Source organism: Camellia sinensis, chromosome 6 (genome assembly GCF_055761805.1).
Source record: "Camellia sinensis isolate YWXY chromosome 6, ASM5576180v1, whole genome shotgun sequence".
Taxonomy (NCBI): Eukaryota; Viridiplantae; Streptophyta; class Magnoliopsida; order Ericales; family Theaceae; genus Camellia; species Camellia sinensis.
Window position 1 is genome coordinate 188,411,412 of NC_138966.1, and position 21,966 is coordinate 188,433,377.

Here is a 21,966-nt window from a genome sequence, read left to right on the forward strand (position 1 = left end):
CACTCTTCCACTCCCTAAGGGGTTTATACTGCAGCGACAGAGCAAGGGTTCATCCGAGATGTCAAAGGCCTGGATTTCCTTCAAGTATGAACGCCTCTCTGAATTTTGTTACGATTGTGGTAGAATTGGCCATGACAGAAATTCTTGTAAATTTGTGTCTAGTGAGGTGGGACGTCTTTCTGGCTATGGACCTGACCTCAGAACTAGGGTAGCTCGCAATTTAGGTCTTCCGGTGGAATTTTACAGGCAACAGATCAATGAATTGGAGGAATGTCTTAGCCCTTTACTCCAGCGTACTTCTAACCTTCCTAGTGAATGTAAGGATGCTCCGAGGGTAGACCCTCCGACCAGCCACACTAGTCCTCTGGCCCATGATGCACCACCACCTTCATTGCCCGTAATTCTGGCAGAATCGGCAGTTCAGGACAGAACGCCTCTTTGTCCCCCACGTGGCAATAGGGAGGATACACCTGGGGTAACAACACCTACTCCACTACTTGTGCACCGTCAGCTTTTGCCACCACCTGAGGTAATGCTCCCACCACCTTCCTCTTTGGCTCTTTCTCGACCTGGACCAAATCTAAATGAAAATTCTGTTCCTGTGGGCCAAAACCATGCTGAGCTAGCCTACTTTGTTACTGAGCCTTCGAAGGAAAGCCCCAACTCTCCTAATAGCCCACCCTCCCTCCTGTCTAAAGGCCCAAACCTTCCTATTGACAGCAGCCCCATTCCTAGCCCAACTTCCTCACCAAAAGCCCTCATCCTTTGTAAGGAAGCCCCAACTAATTTATTATCCAAGGCCTTTCATGGGCTATCTTTAAAAAGAAAGGCCTCTACAGAGGAGCTCAATAGCCCAAGTCCCACAAAATCCCTTAAACCATCCTTTGAACTAGTACCGGCTCTGAACCTCCCTCTCACAACACTTTCCTCCCCAGCTCTTTTCCCTCCCTCCCTCCACTGAGGGCAAATCCCGCCCTCGAAAGAGTAAGGTGCATAGATCTCTGAAACCGAAGGGAAACCCTGCTAGTGTGCTTGTTGAGCCACGCTTATTCAATGTGGAAATTTGGGATGAACTCACTGTTTGGGCAGATTCAGAGGCCCTCATTTCCTAGGTCCTTAGCACTTTTCCTGTGGAATCCGAAACTTGCAACTTAAAGGCATTGGTGGCTGGCCTTCAACAATCACATGGGCAATGCTAATCCTCAGCTGGAACTGTCAGGGATAGGACGACCTCTGACAGTCTAGATCCTCAGAGGGTTATGCATAACCCATCGTCCTAGTGTGGTGTTTCTCATGGAAACCAAGAATAAAAATGAGGTTTTGGAACGGATCCGAAGACGACTTCAATTCCCTAACTATTGTTATGTAGATCCTGCGGGTATGGCAGGGGGTCTAGCTCTGTGGTAGTCTGATGAGGTCAGTTTGGATGTTAGATACAAGAATGCAAATATTCTGAGGTGTGTGCTCTCTGATTCTAGGGCCCAGTGGCTTGCTACTTTTATTTATGCCCCTGCTAGAGCTAGTCAATGAGATGTCTTCTGGAACCAACTCCGGCTTATTGCAAGGGACAACGTTTGTCGTGGTTATGTATAGGGGACTTCAATGAGATCGGGTCTGTAACCGAAAAAGAAGGAGGGACTGTGCCGAATCCTCGAAGAATTGAAAATTTTCAATTTGTTTTGAATGATTGTGCTTTCATGGATCTTGAGTTTAAAGGCAACGTGTTTACTTGGTCCAACAATCATCAGGGGTCACGTATAGTTCGAGAGCGCATAGATCGGGCGGTCTCCATAATGGCTTGGAGGGTGTTGTTTCCCTATGCCCAAGTGTTTCGTGAACTTATTTTCGGCTCTGATCATTGTCCACTCTTGCTCAATACTTGTATTCCCCTCGATAAAGTCCCTCGTCTCTTCAATTTTGAGTCCATGTGGACTACCTCTCCAAATTGTCGCACTGTTATTCAAGAGCATTGGATGATGTCCCAATCGGGTTCTCCCATGTTTCGATTTTGTCAGAAACTCAAAACATGCCGCAGGGGTCTTAAAGCCTGGAGTTTGGGTGAATTTGGAAATAACCGGGTAAAAATTCTAGCTTTGAAAGAGCATTTGGCGAGGCTTCAAGCTTCTCCTTCCTCTGCGGACACCTCTAATGCCCAAGGTTGTATTCAAGCTGAACTTTCTGAAACTATGTTACGGGAAAAGGTGTTCTTACACCAGAGGTCTCGGGTCAGGTGGTTACAATATGGCGATCGTAACTCTTCTTTTTTTCATGCCTCTCTTACTCAAAGACGGCAACGAAATCAGTTAAGTGCTATTCAAAATGAAGCGGGGCAGTGGTTGACCACGGATGACGACATTAACTCCCATATTTTGGAGTATTTCTCTAGCCTGTTTAAGAGTGAGCCTCCAAGGTCTATGGATGCTGTATTGCAAGGGGTTCGACATTCGGTTACACCCGAAATGAATCACACTCTTACAAGATCTGTATCTGACTCGGAGATAAAAAAGGCAGCTTTCTAGTTGGGCCCTTTGAAAGCCCCTGGCCCTGATGGTTTTTCTGGGATTTTTTACCACCAGTATTGGGATGTGATTGGGGCGGAAGTGACCAAGGAAATTCGGAGCTTCTTTGAGAATGGGCATCTTCTTCGAGAATGGAACCAAACTAACTTAGTTCTTATCCCCAAGGTCTCAAATCCAGTCAAGCTCTCTCAATATCGTCCCATCAGTCTATGCAATTTCAATCTAAAAATCATTTCTAAGATTTTGGCTAATAGGCTTAAACCCATTCTCCAACAGGTGGTTCCTCCCCATCAGTCAGCTTTTGTTCCCGGTCGTATAATCCAAGACAATATTCTTATAGCCCATGAAGTTTTCTACCATTTGAAACTAAAGCGGAGAGGGGTCGACTGTGCAATGGTGGTGAAGCTGGATTTTAATAAGGCTTATGACCGAGTTCAATGGGATTTCTTATCTGCCCTCTTGGAGAGGATGGGGTTTGCTAGTCTTTGGATTCAATGGATTATGGCAGTTGTTACAACGGTGTCTTTCTCACTCTTTGCTAATGGGAGGAAACGTGCTTCCTTTATCCTCACTCGGGGCTTAAGGCATGGTGATCCCCTTGCTCCGTATCTCTTTGTTCTGGTCGCTGATGTCCTCTCTGCTTCTCTAACCACGAGCCTTCACGAAAGACGGATCACGGGCCTTAAGATCAAGCACAGTAGCCCTCCATTGACATACCTTTTTTTCGCTGATGATGCATTACTTTTTGCCAAGGTTGAAGCGGAGGAATGCCTAGCTTTAAAACAGACCCTGGAGTCCTATTGCTTAGCTTCGGGACAGCTCATTAACTTGGACAAGTCTGGGATTGCTTTTTCTTCTAACACTCCAGCTCAGACCCGTCTAGATACTTGCCGTAGTTTGGGCATCTCCCCTACCCAACAAACTTCTAAATACCTTGGGCTTCCTTCTAGTTGGGGTAAATCAAAGTCTGAAGCTTATAATTGTCTCATAGATAAAGTTGTTCAGAAAATGCAAGGGTGGAAGCAGAGATTACTATCACAAGTCGGTAGAGAAACCCTTGTGAAAGCGGTGGTCCAAGCAATTCCTTCCTATGCAATATCCTGTTTCATGCTCCTAAAAAAATTCAGCGATCAACTTAACTCCTGCAACCGCAACTTTTGGTAGGGAGGCGACCTGGAGGATAGAGGCATCCATTGGGTGAGTTGGGCCAAACTCTCTCTCACCAAGTCTCATGGGGGTATGGGCTTTCGAGACTTTGAAGCTTTAAACCTTGCCCTTCTCGCTAAACAAGCTTGGCAGTTGTTTAAATTTCCCAACTCCCTTTGTGCCCAACTTCTAAAGGGAATTTATTTTCCATCTTCGGATTTTCTTTCAGCTGGAAGAGGGAGAAGGGCATCTTGGGCATGGTCAAGCATTCTCCAAGGGAGGGATCTCCTTCGTAAAGGCCTTCGGTGGCAAGTTGGTAATGGTCAGTCCATTAATTTTTGGGAGGATTGTTGGATTCCTTCTTCTCCACATTTTAAACCAGTCAGTTTGAAACCAGATGGCTGCCAAGTTCAGTGGGTTGGGGATGTAATCAATTCGATCCACACTGTGTAGGACAGAGACAAACTTCTGGAGCTTGTCAATCATGAGGATGTTAGTAATATCTCAGTCATTCCTATCTCATTTGAGGGTCAAGCAGATACTCTGATCTGGCACTATACCAATAAAGGAAATTATGAAGTCAAGAGTGGTTATCAGGTGGCCCGACAAGAGATGTTGGAAGCGCGCTCCTCTATAACTTCCTCCTCTGTCCAGCCCCCTAAAGGTTTCTGGCAGTTCATTTGGTCCTTAAAGGTCCCCCCCGAAAATCTGAAATTTCTGGTGGCGAGTATGTTGTAACAGGCTAGCAACAAAAGAAAATCTATTTCGGCGGAAGTGTGCTCCTTCTCCTAACTGTCCAGTATGTCAGGAAAGTGTTGAATACATTGAGCATATTCTCTTCCACTGTGACTGGGTGAGAGCCGTGTGGTTTGGATGTAATTTGGGGCTCCGAATTGGGTCCGATCCGATTGCTTCAGCTCTCCAGTGGACGGTATCTCTGATGCATTCTTGCTCTCAGGTGCTTGACAGAAAAGAGATGGTGAGTAGGGTGGCCATCGTTGGTTGGTGTATATGGAAAAGTAGGAACAGTTAGGTTTTTCAACAATGCTCTGTGCATCCTCATCAAGTTTCTCAACAAGCCCGTGCTTATTGGTGGGAATTTGAACAAGCCCATCACCACCCCAGGCCTCCTTCACAGCAGAATTCTATTCTAGATCGCTCTCTCCCTCGTTGGATCGCTCCCCTCCCTGGCTGTATGAAAGTTTCCTGTGATGCCAGCTTCTCTTCTTCGGATGGTAGAGCAGCGCTGGCTGTCATTCTGCGAGATAGCCACGGGAAACTAATTGATGGTGCGACCTCTATAGCCTACTCTTCTTCAGCTAAACAAGGAGAAGCTCATGCTATTCGTCTTGCTTGCATGTTTCTTCGAGCTCTGGGTCTTTTGAATCTTCAAGTGGAGAGTGACAGCCAAGAAGTGATCACCTTTTGTGTTTCTGAGCTGGTTCCTCCCTGGGACATTGCTGCACTCCTGCATGATATTCAGGTTGTGTCTTCTTCTTCTCAAGTTTCCTTTGCTTGGATTCCTAGGGAGTCAAACAAAGTAGCTCACTGGGTAGCACGAGCTCATCTTCTTGGAGCTCTACCTTCTAATTGGGTTTCTACCCCTCCTGCTGCTCTCTCGGCTTTGCTTTTGGCGGATGTTTCTTTGTAGCCTTTGGGCTTTTCTTTGTAGCCTTCGGGCATTCCTATGATCAAAAAAAAAAAAAAGGTCATAATGAGAAAATTGTATTTTAGGTCAAATTCATGAGTATTTGTAATTATCTAGACAGCTATATCAAATTCAACATTCAACTGTACAAGAAAATTTTTTAAAAAAAAAAACACATAATCATATGCATATACAGACACTGCCTAAAGATAAAGCTAAAAATTAATGCCAAAGAAGCAAAATGGATGTAGTATTCTAAAGAGTTTAATAATTTGTGAATGCTTGATATTAGTCAATGACTCAATGGTGTGCTTTGTATCACACAAAGCAGTTTCTTCTTGGTGTGGGTTCCACCTGGAAACCAAAAGGTACAAATTTAAGAAAAATTGTTGAGATAATGAGAGTCCCCTTGCATATCATATCTTTTTGCCCAATAGGATTCACTTTACAATAGGCTGATCCTGACTAGTGTTTGGAGTTTCAAATTTGAACTTTCTCATCAATATCTTCTTACTGAATAGTATATTATTATATGCATTTCAACCAACCTAAATAATCAACAAACACAATTTTCATACTGAAAATCCATTTAAAATGATGTAATAATAATATTTTTTAAATTATAAATTATACTAATGTGTGTATTTTGATTTAAAATGAAAGGAGTACAAATGTCAAATTTTTTTGTGCAAGAATTATATGCAAAAGTTATGTTTATATAAGGTCATTCAGAATCAACTCATGTCATTTGGAAACTTGTGCTTTAATAAACTCAATAATACAAGTCACTTTGATAAATAAGTAAATAATGTATTCAATTTGAGAAACTGGGAATTGTGGAAACCTCCTTGATTGGATGTCTTGCAACAATTTTTTGCAAACCCCTTTTCAAATGGTAAATTTTTTATTTTTTTATTTTTATAGTCTATCAGTAGCTTACAAAGAATATTGTCATTATTTCCTAAGAACAATGAAACATACAAATTTGCTTGCTGTTTAAAATGTCCTATTTGTTGAATTTATCAGTTATTCTAATTCCTTTTTTTTTTTTTTTTTGGTGTGTTGAAGAATCTGTAGAAATAGGAATATAAGAAATAATTATAATTTAAATTGCTTCATCGCAGATAACTTATAGCGATGAAATGCTGTCAACAAAAGGTTACAATAATATTTAACAATAATATTGCACTCTTTTTCATTACAAATCCGCATATAATTACATGTCTTTTACAATGTTTATAATTAAATAAGTCAAATGAATCACCAATTGATTAAGTGTATATCCTTAAAAAACTCTGAAGTAGCAAATTATCAACCGTACATGTATAAAATTGCATATAAATACATGGAAGATACATATTATTTATTCTCACAAAATTATAATACTAAGCAATGATAAAAAAAATAAAAATAAAAATAAAAAAGTTAGTTAAGTAAATTTAAGGATTTATAAGCAATGATTTATAAAAGTATTTTTTATAACTAAGGGTAATTACATAAATTCAACCTGTCTATTAGCTTGGTTATGGAACAAACTGTTGTGGGAGGTAAGTGTAATTTAATCGAACTGAGGGGGCACATTGTATTTTTCTGAAACCTTAAAGAAGTTGGTGTAATTAATTAATTCTAACTTAAAAATAAATTATATGTACTTTTATATATTAATACAAATAAATTTAAAAAATTAATAAAACATTACTTTATTTGTCACTTGTAATAAAAAGAAGAATTGGTACCCGTGGACATCTAGCACTAGGTGATCCACGTGGCATATTAAAACCCATACCCTCTCAGCATTACTTCAATAATATAATATTTATTATGTTTAATTTATAAATATATATTATTATATATAGCATATATAAGCTTGGATCTTGTGATTTAAAAAACAAGATTATTATGTTTCTTTCCCAATTTTTTAAAATAATAGGGCATGAGCAAACTTGTCGTAAGCCACTACCAAATAAAATAATTTATAATCATAAAATATTATTAATCATGGTTAGGTTATGTCAAAAATAATACAAGTCTCAAAAGAATAAATAAATGCACTATAACAGGTTTAAATATTCATTAGTTTTCTTTGTATATTATTTAATATATTCCCCAAATGAAAGCAAAGTTAGCCTCTCCCCTATGACTCTTAGGCCTAGTTTGGGAAGACAAAATAAGTGTATTTTTTTACTTTTTTTGTATTATGTGTAGAAAAAATAGAGAGGAGATGTTGATTGATGTGACCCAAAAAAGATAAAAAGATGAAATAAGTACACTTTTTTGGCAGTAGCCAAACTAGGCCTTAATATTTATATATTACATAGATAAGATTAAAAAAAAGGCTCTAGCTAACTTTTTTTAATTTATACTATCTATATATAAAAATATATAAAATACAAGTGGTGCAAAAGCCACTATTATATGATACTACACGCTTTGTCCCACTTTGTGGACTTTTTTGTATTTTTCAATCCAAAAAAAATGTTATATACAGCTATAACTTTTACATGTACCTTAAAAATTTGTCTCAACTTTATTTTTACATAAATTTTTTTATTTTAAAAAAAAAATTATGGAAGATTTGGTCATTGATGTCCTAAATTTCTTATCCTTATGAGTTGTTCAATTTTAAAAATTAATTGGGGCCCACATAACTTGCTTTGCTAGACATACATAAATACAAATGCATCTATTAATCATATGAATGAGGTGGTATAATAGTCCTACTTTAGTTTCTCTTATAATATTAAACACCAAATACCCTAACTATGTTTATAAAATATGTCCCACCTGATATTTAATATTTTTTCCATTTCAAATTATTTGTTCATTTTCAAATCAGATCAATAAATTTTGTAAAAAAGTAATTTTTTTTACAAATTAAAAGATTTCAATTAGTTCTTGTAAGTAAGTAAAGTTTTCAACACCATTAAAAAAAATCATAATTAACAAAATAACTTTGGGACAGATGGAATATTTAATTAGGGAGATGACATTTACCCAGTTTCCCTTTTATAAAAAATTTCTAAGATGGTATTTTTCTACTAAATGGAATATATTAAATTTAAAATATTTATTAACCTTTTATTCCTATTTTTATTTCCTCTATAAATAGCGCTTATGTGACATGAAAAATTGGAATTGGTTTTGTTGCTGTTGGCCTAGCCCCACAGCACTGTGCTAATGGGCTTGTAGTCCACGCGTCAATGATCCGACTCATTGAGTTTGTGAGGTTGATAAAATAGATCAAACTTATAAAATATCAATTTAATCAAATATTAATAGTTATATATTTAAATAATATTTATTTTAAAAAAATAAATGATCATTATTTTAAATAAAGTTGATTGTTTATTTTTTAAAAACAAATTTGATTTAAATTGACAACTAATAATATTGGATCAAGTTAAATTTTTTTATAATAATAATCTACACCATATAAATCAAAAAATTCAAATCATTTACGAAGTGCTCGGAGTAAGGTCCACAAGCCCAACAGCGCGATTGGGCTAGGCTAACAACAGCAAAATCAATCTCCAAAATATTAAGCTTATGTGGCACTTTAAATGCTCATACTTTAATGTGCCACGTTTGAGAGGGAATTAGTTGGCTCTCCTCCTTTATAAATTGGTGGTGTTATGTGTATTAACTGATATATTAATTAGTATATTAATAGATGTTATGATATTTTCATTTTAAAATTATGACTTTATTTATTATTTAAATTATAAAGATCAAAAAAATTTTAAATTATATCATATTATCTGTTACTACATTAATTGATATATCCATTATGAATAATGTTATATGCATCAATTAATCTACTAACTAGTATACTAACAGATAATGTGACATAATTTTAAAAGTTTTAGGCATTTGTAATTTGTATAATAGGTGGGGTTCAATAATAATGGTAGAACACTAATTGGTATACTAATGCGTATATTAATGAATGCACGTAGTACTACCAATTAATTAATACAAATAACATTAATTTTTTTATAAATTGTAACTTTAGCACATGATGTTTCCCATAATAATGGGCCCTTGTATTGAAAGCATAAATTTGAATTAGACAATATATACAGAACATTGCATATATTTGTTCCAAACTATATACACACTCATAAGATGTAAGTATGATTCCTAAAAATTAAAATTAACAAATAAGAATCAACACAATATGCAATTTACACATACAATATAAGTTTATACGTTACCTTTTTTATGAATAGAGAGTACAAAATAAGTATGTAATAATATGTTCGTAGTGACTCATCTAATATATAACACTTTTAATTTAACATACTCTTTAATTAGTCTGAGCATTAATTTTTTTTTTTTTAAGTCTTTTGTCCTCCCAAAAAATAAAGTCCCGGAAAATATAAATTAATTCCAAAATCAAATACAACCCTCTCTTATAAGGTGAATTATATAGGTCCCATACTTATGTTACATGGTTGTGTTGAATTTTGTGATTAATAATTATGTTTGTCTTAAAAAAAAATAGTTTATTTTCAAAAATATATTTATTATCTATTTTTTTTAACACAAATATAATAAAACAAAAATATTACAATTATCGGATTGATTTATTTATTTTTATTTTTTATGAATGATATAAACTGAAAATCTTATAAAATGAATAATTTGAATTATCGAAACAGAATCTGTAATGGACTCTACAAACACTTTTAAATTTAAATTTCAGAAACCATTTAAGTTACTAGTATAAGTTCAGTAATTTTCTTTAATCTTTTTTTCTTAAAGATAGGTAGAGTAATTATCATTGTCTCTATATATTAATGAATAAACACAATTGCATATCTATAATGGATTTGGAATTAAATGGTTACGGTTTTTTATATTTTCTATGGTTGTTTTGGATTTAAAAAATGTTAGAGGTCTCAAAAATTCTATCAAAAGTTTTACCAAATGTCTTACATGAGTGTGGGTAGAATATTTGGAATCTCTGGCATTACTCTTTGAATTTTAGATTTATTGAGGAAACAAAGAAATAAATGTAGATTTTACTTTTATTATTTTTCCATCTTTTCTCTCAATTAATTCAATATTCTAACGCGGTCTATTTTTTAAATATTTTTGATAGACACTTGTTAATTTTAAGTCATAGGTAAAGTACATGTTTATAAAAAAAAAATACTTGATTCCCTATAATTCTGAAAATTAATTACATTTTTTCTTAAAATTTATATTTACATGACAAATTACTCTTTTAATAATCCATTATTTGTTAAAAAAACAAAATAGAGAAGTCTTGACCTATATGTTTTATTTTATCATCATTCATTTATTAGTCATATAATAAAAATCAACATCGTTATATTTTATACACCAAAATGTATATTTTACCTATCTTAATTCAATTGTTTACCCATCACATTCATTAGTTCCTTTTTGTAATCCTTGCATTGAAAAAAAAGGATTAATACAATAATGTAATAATTATTTGGGAATTCTATGTGTTTTTTGTTATGACTTTTATAATATTTGATTATAATATATTTTAACATTAATTATGATATTATTTTAATTATAATTTATTTATTTATTTATTTTTGTTATATGTTATATAATGTTTAATTATAATTTATTTATTTATTATGAATTATAATAATTGTGATAATTAAACTCATAAATATCACACTTTTTATTCAACATACCTTTTTAAAGGCTTATATCATAATATTATCCTAATTATTATATTTTCTCAAATATCATGGGAGAGGTCGGTATAAATTAGCCCCATTTTTTCTCCCTTTGAATAGATTTACACTTTTTTGCTTCCTTTCATGGCTAATTAGATGATGTAATTGTTGGTGGTCTTGTAGTTAGGTTTTTATGTGCATGGTCACAAAAGGGCCACGTGGGCCTGATGACATAGCATTGTGGCTGAACACGTGGCAGCGCTTTGGGATTGCATTTCATTTCGCGATAGTGAGGGTGTGTGAACTGTGAAAGAAGCTCTCACACAAACCGACAAAACCAAAAACAAAAAAATAAAAAGAGGGATCCATTTTACGGTGGGGTCAACCCGCATTCAAGTGGGCCCCACATCCATCCTACGTGGCCACAACTGTCCCATTAAACAAAAGAAAATATATTCAGTTCTTCTTAAATGGGGTTCTTCTTTTGTGACAGGACTGTGTCACACAGTCAAAAACGAACGGTGGTGCGGAAAGTAAAAGTCAATTTAATGGAGGCCCTCCACGGCTAAGATGATCAGTACTAATTTAATTTATTTAAGTAAAATAAGTTAAAAAATTAATATGATAAAATATTATATTAAATTTTTTTTTTCTTTTTTCATAAAATTATAAAATATTCTTTCCAAAGAACTTCAGTCTAGTTTCTTACCACGTGGCCTAACCAATCTGTCAGTTGTTTTTTTAACTTAACCAAGTCTGTGCTCCTATCTTTGCTCTTGTTAAAAGGAAAGATATTCTGGCACTGTTAGACATAAAAAAAAGTGGATGTTGATCAATCAGAAGTTAACACGCAACGAAAACGACAATGCCACGTCGGACAACCGGTTTGGTACCTTCTATTGGTGCACTCAGTCACGAGCGCGTGATTGAATTCTCAATTTTATTTATTTATTTTTAATTTTAAACTGTGCTGTAAAAAAATTGATCCTAAAATAATGATAATTTCAAAAAAATAAAAATAAAAAAATCCTACCGTGTTTGGTTTTAATCTTTAAAATTTAATTTTATAAAAATTAAAATTTTTTATTTTTCACATTTCTTTATTTGTAGTGAATTTTTTGTTACAATTTTAGGTAATTTTATTTATTTTTTAAGTACATACAATTAAAAAATATAATATTTGTGAATTATTTTTAAAAAATTCATGAAATATCAAAAATATTTCAAAAAATTTAAAAACTTAATACATTATTATATTCTTGTGTATTTATTAATTTTTAAAAATATTTTTATAAATATTTTACTTTTTAGGTAAATCTATGTTAAATGCATATAAAAAGTACAAAATATTAAAAAAATTCACTAAAAATAAAAAAACACAAAAAAAACTCAATTTTAGATAAATTGAATTTTAAAAATTGAAACCAAAAGTAGTGTTGTAAAAATTAAATTTTTTTATATCACCATTAATACGTGATATCATTAATTAGTAATAAATTTATGTGTAATTGTAATAAAACATCCTACAAATAACAGTTTAGAGGCTTTCAATAAGTATTGTAAAATATGAAAATGTTTGCAATTTTAATATATTTTATTAAATATTTACATATTTTTAATACAAACAATAATCTTTAAAAATGACTTTTTAACATATTTTAATAAAAAATTGCCAATTTATCACATTATATATATAATAAGATATATGACAATATGATTGAATAAATTAATGATACAATATTATCTTAGTTGATTCAAATATTTTTTTTTTCAAAATATGAGCTTTACTTACATGACGCATATGCATATAATTTTAATAAAAATATATATTTTTTTACTTTTTTTATTGTTAAATTATTTTTTAAATCTTAATAAATAAATAAATTAAATTTAAAAAAAAAAACAATGGTGAGGTTTAGATAATTTTAATAATGAAACCAATTCCAAACTTAAAAAAATATGGGACCTACAGTTTTCTCGGAAGTTCCGTGACCGTGACTCGAGTTTTTCCTCCCACAACCCGCTGCACTTCCAATCTCCTCCGTCCGATTGAAATCCTTCGAACGATCCAGATCAATCACGCGGCTCCACATCCAGCCGAACCCGTCCTGGTTCGGTGCCAGATGGGACTAATTGGAATCTGAGAGCTTTAAATAATGTTATCGCCATGTCAGATTTCAATCGGACCGCTAATACAGTTCGCTTTTGGAATTGGAGACATCATGTCCGTTCGCTGCATTCATTTTTGCACCAGTCATGTGGGGCCCAAAAGGGCAATTATGGAAATTTAGTATTTATTAATATTTTAATAAATTTTAGAAAAAAAACGTGGAACCGAAATAATGAAATTTGACCGGGTGGGAACGATATTTTCTGCGGTCACATAGATTCCTTGTGATCGTCATGTTGCTTTTACCAAGGTCCCTGGCCACCGGCTATAACCGGTTACCTCACACAACTCTTAAGGAAAGTGTAGAGCTTTTCTCTATTTGTTGGATCTTGATAAGTACCCTCACGGTTAGAATATATATTTTTGTTTCTATCTTTTGGGTCCCATTTTTTATAATAAAAATATTTATAAAAAATAAAAAACTTAAGGAATGTTTGAGATAATTTAATTAAATATATTTTTAATTTTTTTAAAAAAAATGTGTAAAAATATAAAAAATAATTTAATCTAAAAATATTAAAAAATACACTACTATAAGTGATACCAAATAGTTCTTTAACATATTACAGATTTGATAATAAGTCATCGAATAAACAAATAGATTGTTGCTTAATAATAGCTATTAATCTATATGTATAAAAATCAAATTATTAAATAATTATATCAAATTATTTGAATTGTTTATTTAATAAGATTTGTTGAGAAAATAATTATAAAAAAATAAATTAAGCAAAAATTAATAATTACTTTGTAAGATCATTTTTTATTTAAAAATATAAACAAAAAATATAATTTAAAAAGAATATATATTTTAATTATATTTATTATTTATTTTTAACTATCGAGTTTCAATTTGAATTGTTAATTTGACTTTTATAGCTTTTTAAAAAAATCGTCTACAAAATTGTTGACTCTTTTAATCATAATAATAATAGTATATTTTTTTCTACCATTTATTTATTGCAAATTGGTAGTGATGAGTGAGCATGATCCTTGTGGAGAAAGTAAACAACTGACACGTGTCCGTAAGAGCGCACAGAGTTGAGTGGTATGGATCGGACGGCTGAAGTTTTGCCATGTTGGAAAAGTGTTGTTTAGCCGTTGGATGTGTCGCTAGATGAAGGGCTGAGATCAAAATTATGTGTCAAAAGCGATGAATCTAGGCCTTCCAGGAGGGTTTGGAGTGGGTTTCGCCGATAGTGAAATACCAAAAGGATGTTGAGATTGAGAGCAGAAAAAGAGGATAGAGAGAGAAGTTAGAGAGAGAAGAAGGGGGCAGAAGAGGACTGAAGAAGCACATAGATGAGGTAGAGAGAGAGTTCATATCATTTCTGAAAGTAATTGTTTTTAATAGAAAGATCTTTGGGTTTCGTATATGATCATCTGGGTATATAGCTTGATTTTACCCGGAAAAGATTGAAGAATCAATCAAGGATGGACAGAAACAGAGAAGCCAGAAGAGTTAGTATGCCTCCGGCATCGGCGAACGGTTTGTCGAGACGAAGACACAGAAGTAACAGCTTGAGAGATTCACCGGGTTCGATTCCGATTACTTGTTCAGATCTAATTCTAAATCCATCGATTCATTCTTGAATCGATTTGGTTGAAATTTCTTGACGATTTTTCTTTTTTGTTTTTCTTGATTCTGATTCTCATAATTTTGCAGAGGAAGATGGACCGGTTGAGTTGCACGAACCGGCGAGGTTACGAGACCGAGGAGTGAAGAAGGATCGAGATCATCGGGATCGGGATCGGGATCGAGACAGGGACCGGGACCGGGACCGAGACCGGTCGAGTCGGAGCAAGAGGAGGAGAGGAGATAGGCTGATTCACGGGAGTAATAGAGAAGATGGTGGCGAGGACAGTTCAGAGGAGAGCGTGAATGATGAGGAGGACGATGAGGATGACGATGGAGCAGCCGCCGCCGGCAGTGGTGGAGCGGTGAGGATGTTGCCGCCTAATCCGGCGGCGTCGATGTCGTCTTCATTGCCGAACCACCACCATCAGCACCGGAAGAGCTTTCCTCCCTCTGCAACTACAAAATCGTTCTCACCAGCACCTGGTTGGAAACCAGCCGATGAAATGATAGGCTTTACTGTTCCAAGAAAAGCTCGAACAGGTGTGGATTAGACTGTTCTGAATCGCCTATTTTGTATTGAGAGATTCGGAGATTTTGCTAATCTGTTGGGTGTTTTTTTGTGGTTTCAGCTTCCACAAAGAGGTCTCATGAATACTGGGTTCCTGGTAATGGAGTTGGAGCAGAGCAAATTCATCGCCAAGCTTCAAATTCACCAGTGAGACCGAGTTTGGCTTCAACTTCAACACCTCCGGCGGCTCCAATCTCGCCGTCTTCTTCCAATGCTTCGGTTCGGAAGAAGATGGTCAGTTTTCTTTTCTTCAACCCCTTTCTGTTATATTCATAGATTGTTCAATTGACTGACTCTTTTAACTTTTTTTTCTTGTAGAAACCCAATGGACCCAAGCCAAGGCCACCAAAATCATCGTCAAAATCGTTGTCTTCAAACCCAGAGGAGCTTGAGATTGAGATTGCGGAGGTGTTGTATGGCTTGATGACCCAATCGCAAGGCCCTTCGAAGAAAGAAATTGTTGGGAACAACAACGATTCAGCAAAGTTCGATTCGAGAGAGGTGAACAAATCGAGCAGCGATGCGAAATCGAGAGTTTCGTCTCCGATCTCAAACTCCACATCGACTGCGCCTCAGTCATCATCGGCTGTGGTGCAGCAGAATTCTAGCTCCTCTCCAGCTCCTATCTCAGCTGTTGGTCCGTTTCTTGAGAGCATTTCACAGCCCAATCGATTCAATTTCTGTATATGTTCTAAGCAATTGGGTGATTTGATTTGATTTGGAACTGATCTTTTTTTTTTGGGGGGGGGGGTTTAATTTTGCAGCACCGAAGAGGAAAAGGCCGAGGCCAGTATCAGACAGCGTGGTGGGTGGTTTCAGTGCTCGGAACAGTCCCATTTCTTCATCAACAACGGCGACAATGAAGGTCGAGATGGATCAGGCACCGAAAACTGAGATTTCATCTCCCAATTTGGAGAAGAACCCAGGATCTACAGTCGAAAATGGTCACGATTTCGCCGGATCTCAGGCGGTTCCACCGTCATCGGAACCATCACCACCGGAATCGGCTGCCTTGTCGGAGTCAAAGCCTGTGGTTGAAGAATCCAGAGAAACCCGAGATGTGGGTCCGGCGAAGGACTCGGCGGCGGCGATGGTCACCTCTCCGAAGAAGGAATCGGGTGTTGTCAAACCAGAAGATGATCGTGAGGACACGACAGCGACCAAAGCGTGAGCTTCTCAAAGTTTTTTGCTTTAATTAATTTTCTGTCTAATCGTTTAGTCCTTGACGAATCTAAAGATTTCTATGTACTTTCATGTCTGATTTTATGCAGGAATCAAACAATCCCAGAGATTGAAGTCCAACGGGAAGAAAAATTTCAGATAGATCTGATGGTGAGGATGAAGAGAAAATGCAAATCTTGTAGTCGTTGACTTAATTTATTGCAATTTTATAGATTTTTATTTATTTATGATTTTTTTTAACAGGCTCCACCTCCTCAGTCGAGATCGTCGCCGGAAAGGGAAGCCGAGGTCAATTTTGTGGTGACGGCGTCGGAGCATAAACCGGCTGGACCTGAAGTAGCTGACGTGAGTAGATGGACTTTTCGTTTGCTTCATCAACTGTGGTTTGGTTTGGTTTGGTTTGGCTCTGTGTGACCAAAGTCATTGTGGTGTTGAATCTTGCAGGAGGTAAGACCGATGATGAGTAAGGATAAGGAGGATGAGAAGGCGGCGAAAGGTGGCGGAGATGAGGCGGTGAATGTGGCGGAGCCTGAGCTGAAAAAGGCGAAAGCCATCGTAGAAGAGGCTGAATCGGAGAAGCCTTCTCCTGTGTTGATTAAGGAGAGGAACATTGATCTTCATCTTGATTTGGAGAAAACTGAAAGAGATTCCAGTCCCAGCAACAAATTACACCCGCATGCTCATAAACATCATCAACAACAACAGCAACAATTGAAAATAGAACAGCCACATACAGAGAAAACAGGTATACTGTTAACCGGATTTCTCATATTTTGTTTTTAGAAGACAAAAATCTGTTTCTTTTTCTTTTTTATCCAAGATTTTGGCCAAGTGGGATTTTGTTGATTGAGTGGGTGTAATTGCCTGTTTTCCAATCACAGCTCAACCCAACTCTTTGCCTTTGCCAATGTCTGTAGCTAGCTGGCCTGGTGGGCTTCCTCCGATGGGGTATGATCGGATTGATTTTGTTGTGTTTTGATGCTCAATTTCATTACTATCAATTAGTGGCATATTGGTGGTGATTTGATTCAAATTTGTTATTCATATCAGCAGATATATGGCCCCTTTACAAGGAGTTGTATCCATGGACGCGAGCCGGATTCCTTCTACACCAATTCAGGTACTAACTATGCATTTTTAATGTTATGTGTTTGGTGCTTAAGTGATTTGTGAGTTTGTAACCTTCTTTTCTTCAAACAGACAATGTTTTCTCAACCCCGGTCTAAGCGGTGTGCTACGCATTGCTACATTGCTCGGAACATTCACTATCTCCAGCAATGCATGAAGATGAACCCTTTCTGGTCAGCTGCAGCGGCAGCTGGTTCTGCTGCATCGTTGTTCGGGGCAAAGCCCTGCAATCTCAATGTCAATGTGGTGCCCTCTGCAGCAGAACTTCATGGAAACATTGGGGCCGGGAGGAGTGTCGTCAACTCTGTTGTGCACGATAAGGGTCAGGGTCAGGGGGGTCTTGCGATCTTCCCCGGCCATTCTGGGAAAGACAAAGGTAGTTCTCAAGCAGCCAGCATTGCCGATACACAGAGAAAGCAACAACAGATTTTGCTTCAACAAGCTTTGCCCCCTGGAGCTTCACCAAATAATATACTGGTACATTTCCATTTCTTCCTCCAAACCCCATATTTTATTCTCTTATTTGATGAATAATTAAGAGCCTCTCCAGACCTTCACTTTTTTTTCCCATCAAATTTATTAAGAAGTTTGGACATTTTGATATACACTCCAATGGTAAGAATCAAAATTTTCTGGCAAATCTTTTTAAAAATACCTCACCTATCTCAAAAACCTCTTTTAACCAATTCAGGTTTTTTATATAATAATAATAAAAAAAAAAAAATCCCCAATCCTCTTGTTCTTTTAATAATTTCAGCGAACTTGAGTGGGAAGGAGGAGTTTCGAAATTTGGTAAAGATTTGATTCGTACCTGACTTGATGAAAGATGGAAACTTGATTTGATACAAATCACAAATTTGATGAAAGGATTGGCTCTCTTTTTCACCATAATTTATATCAAATTTAAATTTGGGGTAGGAATTTGGTGAAGGATTTGGAGATGCTCTTATATGGGCGTTTTTTAATGTGTTGTGTTAATTTTGGGTTTTCTCTCTCTAATTTACAGCATGGACCAGCTGCTTTTATCTTCCCCATGAACCAGCAGCAGGTGGCAGCTGCTGCAGCTGCTTCCGTTCGACCTGGATCTGCAAAGTCTCCCGCAGCCGCCATAGGGAGTGTAGCTTCTTCAACTACTGCATCCAACTCTGCTTCTGTGAATGGTTCAGCTCCCCCAGGGGCAGCGACAGTGAGCTTCAATTACCCAAATATGCCTGCAAGTGAAACACAGTATTTGGCTATACTGCAAAACAATGCATACCCTTTTCCAGTTCCTGCCGTCGGAGCACCACCAACCTACAGAGGAACCCATGCTCATGCTCAGGCCATGCCTTTCTTCAATGGTTCTTTCTATTCCTCTCAGATGATCCATCCGTCTCAGCTTCAGCAGCAGCAGCAGCAACAGCAACATGCTAACACTCAGTCGCAGCAAATGCAACAGGGCCATCAAAACACAAGCATTTCCAGTGGTTCCTCATCGTCTCAGAAACATTTGCAAAGCCAGCAACAGAGACCACAAGGCAGTAGTAGCACCAATGGAGGGAATGGGAACGGGAACTTGCATAGCTTTCCTGCCCCCAAAAACCACCGGGCATCACAGTCGTCATCACAGCAGCAACAGACAAATCAGCATCTTTCAAATACACATCAAAGTCGCCAGATTGAAACTGAGCTGGGTGGCGAAGATAGCCCGTCAACTGCTGCATCTGATGGTCGAGTTTCTCGTGCCACAATGAGTATGTATGGTCAGAATTTTGCAGTGCCCATTCACCACCAGAACTTTGCTTTGATGACCACCCCTCCTCCAGCGGTCGCTGCTGGTGGTGCCAATGGGGGTGCTGGCCATGGCCATCAAGGTGAAAAGAAACAACAGCAGCAACAATCACAACAACAGGCCTTGAAGGCTGCTGGAGTTGAATATCTGCCGCAAACTTTTGCTATGTCATTTGCCTCTATCAATGATTCTACTACTATGGCTTCTGGTATTGACATGTCATCCATGGCGCAAAATCATCATACGGTCCTCCAAGGTCATCCAGAGGCCAATAGGCATAACTATCAGATGATGGCAGCACAGCAGAAGAAGAATTTCCGAATCTCTGTAGAAGGTAAAACTGGAGGTGGAGGTGGAGGTGGTGATACCTCTAGCATGGATGAAGAAAAAAAGGGCATAGGAGGGAACAAGGTTCCAACAACTGGTGGTGGGCAATCAATTATTTTTTCAAGACCATTAACAGAAGCATCAGTCTCCGCTATCCAAGGCAGCGTTATTGATAGCTCAACTCGGACTTTGAACCTTGTGTCTGCTCCTCCTCCCCAGAGCTCCCGTTCTGCCATGCCAAACGCTATGGGCAGTACTGTAAATGCTTCTAATTCTCAGCTACAGACTCCTCTACAATATCATCAACAACATTTGTTGCAGATGCAGAAGCACCAGCACCAGCACCAGCAACAACAACAACAACAGCAGCAGCAACTACAGCAGCAGCAACAGTTAGGGGCGGCTGCAGCAGCACGTAATAAGACACCTGCCACAAGTAATGGGAGCATTTACGGCGACCATTTGAACTCGTCATCTCCTTCAGCTGCCAAGTTTACAAATGCTACGCTCTCTTCTGCTTTCCCACAAAATCTTGTGCAAAGCAGCAGCAGCAGCAGCAACAACCACCCATCTCAGTCTCATCAGTGGAAGAATTCATCAAGAGCTACTACTACCTCACAAGTTCCATCTTCGTTAGCCTCATCAACCACATCATCTTTGAAAAACCTTACCCAACAGCAGCAGCAGGCTAGAACCCAACAAAGTCACACTCAGATATCTTTCGGGGCTAGCCAGAAATCATCATCGACAGTTCCACAAGGACAGCAACAAGGTCCGAATAGCCATGGCCATAGCCATCAGTCCTCTGCATCTCCTCCAATGGTGGTTGGGTCTCCCACAACTTCCATCTCCAAGGGTGGTGGTGCCAGTGGAAGCCCGAGGACATCGACCTCCACTTCACAACCTGGCAATAAACCCACCGCCCAACCTTCTTCCTTGTCTTCTCAGCAGCCCAAGAACTCCACATCAGTGCCAAGCCGGAAATCATCTCCGGTTGGTGTCAGAAGTGTTCCATCAATACTTGGCAACCCCCATATTACCTCTTCAAGCTCTGGAACGAAGTCTCAAATACAACAACAGTTGCCAAAACAGATGGTGCAGCAACAACAGCTATTCTTCTCTGCTCCATACCTGCAAACTCAAGGCCCTCATTCAACTGGTGGAGGCTCCAATGCTGCAGTGACTAGTGGGTATTATATTCCAAGGCGACGCCCTGAACAACAGTCCCAGCACTCGCCTGCAACATCTTCAACGGGGATGTTGTCACTTTGTCCTCCTGTTACACTATCTAGCACAAGCACTTCCGATGCAAAAGCAGCAGTCGCTGTAGCTGCAAGTAATATGAAAGGTCTCCATGCAGCGCAGTTTGCCGCATCACAGTCTTCTGGGAACTCACATCAGCTGTTGCCTCCGGGCTTCTCTTTTGGTCAGGCCGTTCCTACTGCAGTTCAGGTTAAACCAGCCGAGCAGAAACAACCTGCTGGTGAGTAGTTATCGTTTTGTTTTGATGTTCTATGTTACATTGCATCCCCAAAATCCATTCTTGTTCGTGTGAATTTGCTCGGATTTTGTGAACGAACGAATGAATACTAGTGTAGATCTATCCATCTACACTCTGTCTATAATCTGACAGGGTTGGTCTGATCCGAACTCCAGAGTTCTAATTAATTTGATTGGTTTTTGAGGATATGGGGGAGAAGAAGAAGGTAAGGTCAGTGTTTTGTAATGGCAAGAGAGGAGGAAAGTTTGGTGAAGACATGGGAGGGGCCAAGAGAATGGAATACCAAGCTTTTCTTCTTTTTTTTTTTGGGTAGGGAATGGAGGTTCCTTTTTTTTTTTATCTACTTTTCTTTGTTAGTATTTCTTTCTCTCTTTCTTTTTCTGTTTTTCCTTCTCTTTGGAAGGTTTAATTTTCTTGAAAGAGCAGTTCAGAACAGTAGCTTTTGACATATATATGTTGTAGTGGAGGGTGTATATGTACATGTCTGGCACATATAAGGGTTGCCCTCTCAATTTTTTTATTTAATCTGTGCCCTCATGTTAATTTGGATGTGCTATTATTGATGATGATGATGATGGTTTTTTTTTTTTTTTTTTTTTGTAGTGCTGTTGATTTTTGAACCCAGAAATGGATAGAGGTGAAAAAATAATGAAATTTTTTAACATTCATCATTTTTATGAAAAAATATTGCCTTGTTTTCTTGGTACACTGGAGTTTAATATTGCTATCACTTTCTTTATTAACTTCACATATTTTCTTTTCCC

The 21,966-nt window shown here is 37.2% G+C and overlaps 2 protein-coding genes across 3 annotated transcripts; both read left to right on the forward strand.

Annotated features, from left to right (window-relative positions):
- The first annotated feature begins 58 nt into the window (after nt 1-58).
- Nucleotides 59-5,316, forward strand: LOC145793918 (uncharacterized). The gene is made up of 7 exons (XM_082876819.1): nt 59-767; nt 1,594-2,483; nt 2,577-3,587; nt 3,895-3,987; nt 4,119-4,348; nt 4,407-4,666; nt 4,733-5,316. Exons 1-7 carry the CDS (start codon nt 59-61, stop codon nt 5,314-5,316), a joined length of 3,777 nt encoding a protein of 1,258 aa, XP_082732945.1.
- Nucleotides 5,317-14,102: 8,786 nt separating this feature from the next.
- TIC (time for coffee) lies at nt 14,103-21,745 on the forward strand. Of its 2 annotated transcripts, none has more exons than XM_028230321.2 (12): nt 14,103-14,683; nt 14,813-15,265; nt 15,355-15,527; nt 15,612-15,930; nt 16,058-16,460; nt 16,565-16,625; nt 16,719-16,820; nt 16,920-17,220; nt 17,357-17,423; nt 17,529-17,595; nt 17,676-18,080; nt 18,610-21,745. In XM_028230321.2, exons 1-12 carry the CDS (start codon nt 14,581-14,583, stop codon nt 21,190-21,192), a joined length of 5,037 nt encoding a protein of 1,678 aa, XP_028086122.2. In that variant the 5' UTR covers nt 14,103-14,580; the 3' UTR covers nt 21,193-21,745. The 2 variants fall into 2 exon arrangements, with proteins under 2 accessions (XP_028086122.2, XP_028086121.2); XM_028230320.2 differs by having other exon boundaries at nt 14,129-14,683; nt 17,526-17,595.
- Nucleotides 21,746-21,966: the final 221 nt, after the last annotated feature.

Coding starts and splice junctions, on each gene's coding strand:
- LOC145793918 (XM_082876819.1), top strand. CDS start 59: ATGTCAAAGGCCTGGATTTCCTTCAAGTATGAACGCCTCTCTGAATTT. Junction 4,349..4,406: donor GGTTTCTGGCAGTTCATTTG/GTCCTTAAAGGT, acceptor ATGTTGTAACAG/GCTAGCAACAAAAGAAAATC. Junction 4,667..4,732: donor GAGTAGGGTGGCCATCGTTG/GTTGGTGTATAT, acceptor ATCCTCATCAAG/TTTCTCAACAAGCCCGTGCT.
- TIC (XM_028230320.2), top strand. CDS start 14,581: ATGGACAGAAACAGAGAAGCCAGAAGAGTTAGTATGCCTCCGGCATCG. Junction 15,266..15,354: donor TCCAAGAAAAGCTCGAACAG/GTGTGGATTAGA, acceptor TTGTGGTTTCAG/CTTCCACAAAGAGGTCTCAT. Junction 17,596..17,675: donor TTCCTTCTACACCAATTCAG/GTACTAACTATG, acceptor TTCTTCAAACAG/ACAATGTTTTCTCAACCCCG.